General features: G+C 42.2%; 1 protein-coding gene across 1 annotated transcript in view; it reads right to left on the minus strand.

Moving 5' to 3' along the window:
- LOC143282462 (vacuolar protein sorting-associated protein 33B-like) overlaps positions 1–8,233 on the minus strand; it is a 33,686-nt gene extending 25,453 nt beyond the window's left edge. Inside the window, exons 1-5 of the mRNA XM_076588107.1 lie at positions 8,045–8,233; positions 5,410–5,490; positions 3,969–4,033; positions 3,210–3,327; positions 2,357–2,497 (exon numbers count right to left, since the gene is read on the minus strand). Of these exons, the coding sequence (XP_076444222.1) occupies positions 2,357–2,497; positions 3,210–3,327; positions 3,969–4,033; positions 5,410–5,490; positions 8,045–8,104 (465 nt within the window). The 5' untranslated portion in view covers positions 8,105–8,233. The remainder of the gene's footprint in view (positions 1–2,356; positions 2,498–3,209; positions 3,328–3,968; positions 4,034–5,409; positions 5,491–8,044) is intronic.
- Positions 8,234–8,982: the final 749 nt, after the last annotated feature.

Below are 8,982 nucleotides of genomic sequence, written 5' to 3' on the forward strand. Positions count from 1 at the left end.
AGAAGAGAATGGAGAACAGTGTGGGTGCCAGGACACAGCCCTGCTTCACTCCATTTACCACAGGGAACAGATCCGACATGTCAGTATTTTCCTGTACTCTTGCCTGCATGCCATCGTGGAAAGATGCAATCAGCTGGATTAGGCTCTCTGGGCAGCCGAACTTTAGGAGGATCTTCCACAGACCATGGCAGTTCACCGTGTCAAAGGCCTTAGTCAGGTCTACAAATACCATGTGGAGCTCCTTGTTCTGCTCACGGCACTTCTCTTGCATCTGGCATAAGGCAAACACCATGTCACATGTTCCCCTGCCTGAGCGGAAGCCACACTGTGCTTCAGGGACGACTGTGTTGGAGACATGGTCAACCAGTCTGCTCAGTATGATGTGGGCGAAGATCTTGCCGGCGATGCAGAGGAGATTCCACAGTGGTTATCGCAGAATGTTTTGTCTCCCTTCCGTTTGTAAATGTGGACAATAGAAGCATCTTGAAATCCTGTGGGACCTCTCCTCTCTCCCAGATAGACTGGAACAGGGCGGTCAGCTTGTCTGTCAGCACCTCGCCTCCATACCTGTAGATGTCAGCCTGGATTCCACCCGCTCCTGGTGCTTTTCCTGATGTTGTCAACTTCAGGGCCTTCTGGGTCTCGACCTTGGTGGGAGGGGCAGCTAGCGAGTCAGCGACTGGTAGCTGTGGGAGGGCTGCAATTATCTCGTCAGATACGGACGAGTCCCTGTTGAGGAGGGTGTTGAAGTGCTCTGCCCAGCAGGCAAGGATGTCTTTTTGTCTGTCAGGAGGGTGGTCTGGTCCAAGGCTCGAACAGGGGTTGATCCTGTGACTCTCGGCCCATACACAGCTCGGAGACCATCATGGAAGGTCTTCATGTCGTGAGCATCAGCAGCGGACTGAAGCTCTTCGGACTTTCTCTGCCACCAGGTGTTCATCATCTCACGCAGCCTCTTCTTTACAAGCTGCTTGGTTTGCAAGAACTGGTTCTCCTTCCTCGGGCAGTCTTTATCAGAAATGTGATCCTGATGCCGTATATGCAGTGTGTTCAGGAGCTTGGAGATTCCAGAGTTGTTCTTGTCAAACCAGTCTTTGTGGCTCGTCTGTACAAAGCCGAGTGTGTCAGCTGCTGCTGTGTACACAGCATCTCTAAAGGTGCTCCATACCTCTTCTACATCAGTCGATGCAGGAATTTCTTGGAGAGCTACTTGGATTTGCTGCTGCAGCACGTCCTTGGTGACAGGGAAGCGGTGGATGTTCAGCTTCCTAGGGGGTTTCTGCCCGGCTGGTTGGAGCTTGCGTGCAAGTCTGATGTTCATCTTGCTGCGTACCAGGCGATGGTCCGACCAACAGACTGCTCCTCTCATGCAGCGTGTAATGGAAACATCACCTCTGTCCCTCTGCTGGACAATCACATAGTCCAGCATGTGCCACTGCTTGGTGCGGGGGTGCATCCATGTGTTCTTGTACTTGTCCGCTTGTTGGAAGAGGGTGTTGGTAATGGTCAGTCCATACTGTGCGCAGAGCGAGAGCAAAAGTAGTCCGCTGGAGTCGCACTTGCCAGTGCCGTGCTGTCCTAGGACTTTTGGCCATGAGGAGAAGTCCACACCGACACGGGCATTGAAATCCCCAAGCATGATCAGCCTGTCCTTTCTGTCTACCGCTGAAATGGTGCAGCTGAGCTCTCGTAGAAAGCTTCTCTGATGTCATCAGGGTTGGTCATCGCTGGGGCATAGCAGCTGATGACTGTGGCGAAGCGATCCTTGGACAGCTTCAGACGCAGGGTCATCAGCCTATCGTTTATCCCACGTGGAAGGCTGTCAAGCTGTCATGCAGGTTTGGTTCGTATGGCAAAGCCCACGCCTGAGGTTCTTTGGGTGCCATCTGGCTTCCCAATGCAGTAGAAGGTGTAGCCCCCTCCAACTTCCTCCAGCTGGGTTTCACCCACAAACCTGGTTTCGCTCAGGGCTGCTATGTCCACCTGGTAGCGATCAAGCATTCTAGCAATGAGCGCTGTGTGTCTTTCTGGTCTGTCGTCTCTGTCTAAGAGGGTGCGAACATTCCAGGCACCCAGAGTCAGGTTGTTTTTTTCCTTGACAACCACCCATGACTTTATTATATGGTAAGCAACTAAAATCTGTGACAACGAGGTTGTGAATCATATCAAGTTTGACATTCGAACCAGGAAGTATGACATTCGGAAGGAAACCATGAATCAGACTTTAAAAAGCACTCACGAACAATCCACTTTCAAACAGAAGAAGAAAAAGAAAAAGAAGAAGAAAACACACCACAGTCAGACACAGCCAGAAACAAGCAACACAAGAAGAAGATGAAGACGGCACACCCCTCACCAGGTAGAAGGACCTGAAGATGGAGGGCATCTCCAGAGACAGCAGGTCAGTGTCCACAGGGAACAGGTCCAGGTGGAACTCCTCCAGGGTCACGTGGCCGTACACACCTTCATCCTCCAGGATCATTTCACACATGTGCAGCTGGAACAGGTAGGGTAACACAGTCTTGTCAACAACAACAACAATTAATTAATAATCAATGTACTATTACTACTTCTACTTCCACTACTACTATAATCAACAATTAAAAAAACAAAACAAAAAAAACACAACAATAACAACAACAATAACAATAATAATAATAATGTAGTAGAAACATCAACAAAAAAACAACCCCAAAACAATAGGCAGAACATCAACAAAAACAACAAAAGAAGAACAAAAGAAACAAGAACAAGAAGAGGAACACGATGAATACTGACAACAAAATAACAACATCAATAATAATAATCATGATAATAACCACAAGAACAACAAGAATCATCATCATCATTATCATTGTCACCATCGTCATCATCACATCATCATTGTCATCATCGTTGTCATAAGAAGAACAACAACAACAATAAAAAGTTTCAGTTTCAAAGGGATACATATCAAAGTATGCTGACTGATCAACTTACTTTAAAAGGATCATTTCTAATGCTAATAAAAAACAACATCAATAACAATAATAATGATAATAACCATCCACAGCAAAGTAAAATGGAAGTTTGCCTATTCCACCTCCAAGTTCAAGACAACAACATAATAATGAAAACATTCATTGCACTCAACCTGCAAACCACACACACCAGTCTCTCGGACTCGGTTGTTTTTCCAACAGTTTTCTAACGCTGTTTTGTTTTCTTACCCTGCGTGGCACCATGATGATGGTGTAGTCTCTTATCTGCCCCTGGCGGCGCTCCGCAGTGATCTGGTCTGCGATGTACTTCATGTTCACCATGCTGGCACGTACCAGGTAAATGCGCCTGAAATTGTACAAGGCGAGCCTTTTATTTAACAAAGAGCTTACCTGCCTTTACTGAATTCATGCAGAGCTTACCGATATTGCCTGTAGCGACGAGTGTCAATTCTGTAATATTACTGCTATTTCCCTGAGGTTTTTATTGAGCAGAAAAGGTGGCCTCACAGATCTGCAATCAAGACTCAACAACAGATATCAGCAATAAATTTATCTCAAATATAGTTTATATCCTTCAGGACATATTTCTGTGTGTATGTGAACATATGGTTCAAACCATGTACTGATGTTTATATATCATGTTGATATCAACTTAAAAAGAAAAAAAAATTGATAAAAGGGAATTGCTGACTGCCATTATTTCTTGCATAAACTGTCAAGTAATTTGACTGCTATTAATTCATTTATACTGCTTTAACAAATAGTCTGTTGTACTCAGATGGATCAAAATCAAGTCTTCAGAACTCTCTGTCTGTATGTCTATCTAATCCAATGTTTCCCTATTTCATTTCCCCTTTCCACCCTCAACAGTATTTTCTTTCTCATTCTCCTTCCCCCCATACCTTAACTTTAAATATATATATTGATTTATTCTCATTTATTTTCAAATAAACTCAAGACAAATTCCAAACAGTCACAAATTCTTACTTGTCTCGTCCAGGTAGGGACTTTTGAAAAGATTCCAGTTTAAAAATCTTGTCCACTCCATGTTCCTGAAACAGATATTTGCACATGTATGTATAATAAGTTATAACTTTACTTGTTGTCAATGGATTCATCCAGCTATCATTAGACACTGACCAACATTACCATAAAACTGACGATCCTTTTTGCTGAGCAATCATACCAGTAGAAAATATTTTGCATTTCACTCAGTATCATATAAAAACTGACTAAATCTTAAAACCGATAAATCTACTGGTGCCCTGAATAATATATTTTCACATCTTATTATTGCATTCATATCATATGAAAATAGCATTCATTAAAATCTTTGAATAGATTTCATTACAGACTTTAATCCACTCTTGAACAAAATTAGCATATTATATGTCATGCAAATTAAATCATTTCTTTCACCCCCAAAAATGGAGTATGGTTGCCTACATGGTGGGGTGAACAACGGTCATACACATAAAAGCCTATTTGTGTACGTACAAGTGAACATGGGAGTTGCAGCCCATAAACGAAGAAGAAGAGAATTACTTTTTTCAATTTCTGTGAATTACATTCATCAATAAAAATGGATGGGTATGGAACCACTCTCATAAAAGATTGTAACATATTTATACCATATGGATTTATAATGCAGTATGTCTTCTACAAGGCAAAAAAATAAAAGAAAGAAAAAATCAACATCGAAAAAGAGAAATTACAAAGAAAATTGACAAACTTACACTGAACAGAGGAATGAAATCCTAACTCATTCAGCCCAGTGCCCATGCACTGCCCTGGCATCAAAATTTGTTTAATTAAAACTGTTTTCATGTTCCTAGATACGTATAAATCGTAACAAAAGGTAACTAACTTCTACAGTATTTCTGGATCTATCTATGCATAATGTGGAGTGATGGCCTAGAGGTAACGCGTCCGCCTAGGAAGCGAGAGAATCTGAGTGCGCTGGTTCGAATCACGGCTCAACCGCTGATATTTTCTCCCCCTCCACTAGACCTTGAGTGGTGGTCTGGACGCTAGTCATTCGGATGAGACAATAAACCGAGGTCTCATGTGCAATATGCACTTAGTGCACGTAAAAGAACCCACTGCAACAAATGGGTTGTTCCTAGCAAAACTCTGTAGAAAAATCCACTTCGACAGGAAAAACAAATAAACCTGCATGCAGGAAAAAATACAAAAAAAAGAAAAGAAAAAGGGTGGCACTGTAGTGTAGCAATGCGCACTCCCTGGGGAGAGCAGCCTGAATTTCACACACAGAAATCTGTTGTGATAAAAAGAAATACAAATACAAAATACAAATAATCTGGAGGAAAAACAATAGATTTTCTGCAGTTTTTCCACATCACTACAGTATGTGAACCTACCAAGGCGGTAAACTCCTCACAGCTGAAGGAGCTAAATGTCAACTGACCTTGAGAAAAGCAACACCTGCAACTCGGTCAAGAGGCTTGGTCAGGTCTGGATCAATCACCAGATCTTTCTGGTCCAGTGTCTGTGAACAAAAAAAAACATCGTTCATTTCACCATCATACAGACAGAAAGAGATTCTGAGTGACAGAGTTGGACTGGAATGGAAAGATAAATGCAATGGCAATCCCCCAACGGTTTAATATGATGTTCCCCTCAACAACATCTGCCAGAAACAATTACCCAGACAGCTCTCTTAGCCAATCACTGAGTGCATTTCTGTTCAGCCAGTCATAGAGCTTTTTGTTAAAAAAAAAAAAAAAAAAAAAAAAAAAAAAAAAATTGGGAGTTTTTACATTCATTCCATCTTCAATGTTCTGACTGAAAGCATTGTTATCATGAAGCTTGCTGCAAGAGCTAGTTTTCCCAGCTACTGTTGTTGAAACAGCGAATCATAATGCACTTCTTTTGACTGTCAGCGAAATAGGTTCACCTGACCATCGAGTGAACAGCATATATTCAAAGAGAAAATGTGATGGTGTGTGTGCGTGTGTGTGTGTGTTGTGTTCGCGCGCGCGCGCGCATGTGTGTGTGTGTGTGTGTGTGTGTGTGTTGTGTGCATGTGTGTGAGTAATGTGAAGTCTATAATGTGGTGAGTGCGTGCATGGTGCGTGTATGTGTGTGTATGTGAGGGATGTGAAGAAGCTTTCTGATCTATATACACAAGGGAAGAAGCATACCAAATACTATTTTTTACAAAAATCTGTCTGTGGACAGAGTCACACCCATGTTATTGTCAATAAGAAAGATTTGAAGCTGTGCATCTTTTTGTCTAATTGCAGATGAGAAACAATACATTATACAGTTCTCAATAATCTGCTTGTTAAAATACCAATCTCCGATATCTAGACTTGTCATTTCTCTCTTTCTCTCTTGCCGTGACTACTGTAACTCTCTATTGTCTGGTTTGCCTGCTTCATCCATTCAGTCCCTTCAGCGCATACAAAACTCTGCTGCCCAACTCGTCCTCAGAAAAAAAAGATCTGAGCACATCACTCCTCTTTTGCAACATCTCCACTGGCTCCCTGTCTCACACCGAATAAAGTACAAGATCAGCATTCTATGTTATAGATGTATCCACAAAACTGCCCCTTCCTATCTCTGCGGCTGGCCTTCACCTCTACACTCCATCTCGCTCACTACGATCGGCTTTCGGATCCACTCCGTTTACGCATACCCAGCTTCAAACACTCGACTGTTGGCCGCCGTTCTTTCTCTGGACCTTGCAATTGGAATGAACTTCCTCTTTCGCTTAGTCAAGTCTCCACACTCAGCTCTTTCAAGTCTGGCCTTAACCCGGAGAGCGCGATGAGCCACGATCGTGGCTTTCCCGGTAAAGTGCGATGGGCCACGATCGTGGCTCTGTTTACATAAGGTCCGAAATCGTACGGCTATGCTCGGCAGCCTTCGTAAAACTGCCTCGTTCTGGTGTTACTGCCTCCCTGCTTGTGTTTGCACAAACTTTGACCGAGTTTATAAGTCCAGATCTTCGTATTTTTTGTAAACAATGAGTGACACTGAAGTTGACAAAGCTCAGGAAATGAGTGACCTTGTCACTAGTGATGATTCATTTGCTGACAGGGATTCTGGTGAAAACGGCTTTGTTATTTTGACACTTGGGCATGCTGGCTTGCTTGTTGTTCATTCAGTTTTGTGTCTCCAGCCACAAAAACTGGGGGGTGGGTGATGGGGGTGGGGAGGGGTGGTAAAGTGTGTTAGGCATGGGTCTATTGCGATTTCTTGACCAAATCAAGCTAGAAAACTGGAAATTATTTTGATTTAAAGCATTCTTGCTGCTTTTGAAAGGAACATGAGCTAAAAGAAAACATTTATTTCTGTTTTTGCCTGTGATTGCATAAAGTATTGTAGATGTGCGCGAGCGTGGCGTCGGTGGGTGTGTCTCAAACAAATAATACAGTGCTTATAATTTCATTGTTTCAGTTATATTCATTTCATGATTCTGCAGCCAGAACATTTTCTGCACAGTTTAATGCCAATTTTGAGATTTTGACTCTGTAAAAGATGTGAAAATACCTATAAACATTGTGGTTGACGTTTTTGGAAAACAAGTTTGCAAAATTTGTTGTTTATATCCTGTGGAATATCTCCAACTACTTACAAGGTACAGCCTTTTTCTTACTTTTATCTGATTCTTCATTCACTCTACTTTCCAAAAATGTATAGGTTTACCTATTTATTCTTACTGATAAGCATACAAATGCCCCAAATCAGAGCACAGGTAGCGGAGGCAAACTATCCCTTTGTTTTAAGCATGATTTCTGTAAGTATGTTTTATTATATCCAGCACTTTGAGGGTTAAAACCCACCTCTTCCCAAAATAACCTCCTTTGCCTGCCTCTTCCTTGTCTTTAGTTTCTACAGTTTTTGAGTTATGCAAGGGTGTGAATGACTGGTGCGAAAGCGCTTTGATTTGTCTCTGCACAAGATTCAGCGCTATATAAATACCATTATGATTATTATTATTATCATTATTATATAGCTAAATGAACCGGGCCATGTGATGTGCGTATGATATTCAATCTTCGTCAGCTCTTCCGTTTTATTTTTCTGCCACTAACCAGTTCCAATAAGTGTGCTAGCTGGTCCCTCAGTATCCGCTTTAACTCTTGCAGATCCATTTCCCTCCGATGTCAGTGGAGATGAAGTTTGTGTGAATGACGACTGCCTTGAAATGAGTGGCTTCTGGACTGAAATACAGCTGGCTGAAATGGCTGTTACCACCCAGGAGCTGAAAAGCAAAATATCGAAACCGGAAGTATGTTCTACTTTGTTCATGAAAAAGTTGGATTGGGACACACACACACACACACACACACACACACACACACACACGCTCGCACACACGCACACACGCACATATGCGATCACGTCAAGTTGTGGAAGGATCGAATCTGAAACCTTTCGATCGAACCACCGCCTCTTCTTCCAATCCACAGACACTGGAATCAGATATTAGTGTCTGTGGCCAATCCGAAACTTTCGATGGTGTATGGGAAACAACCGCTACTACATGCGTCAAGTCTTACCACTGCTGTTACTTCCCGTTAACACTTCGAAGTTGGGTTTTCTTTTCGACCATCGTGCAAAACTGATGTCAGTGGGAAACCCGAGTTCTTTCTTCCTTTTTCTTTATTTCAGTGTACCCTTCTCAATGTGATAAGAATGCTGAAGTTTGCTGTTTTATGTGCATTATCAGTTTGAACAGGGTGGTGTGTTAGGAATGCTGAAGTTTGCTGTTTTATGTGCATTATCAGTTTGAACAGGGTGGTGTGTTAGGAATGCTGAAGTTTGCTGTTTTATGTGCATTATCAGTTTGAACAGGGTTGGATGATCTGAAATAAAGTTTAAAGTAGTTCAAAAGTTCACAGTGTTTGTGTGTGTGTGTGTGTGTGTGTGTGTGTGTGTGTGTGTGTGTGTCATAGTAGTCGTGGTAGTAGTAGTAGTGATAATAATAATAATGATGACGATGATGATAATAATAATAATAATAATAATA

Source organism: Babylonia areolata, chromosome 5 (assembly GCF_041734735.1).
Source record: "Babylonia areolata isolate BAREFJ2019XMU chromosome 5, ASM4173473v1, whole genome shotgun sequence".
Taxonomy (NCBI): Eukaryota; Metazoa; Mollusca; class Gastropoda; order Neogastropoda; family Buccinidae; genus Babylonia; species Babylonia areolata.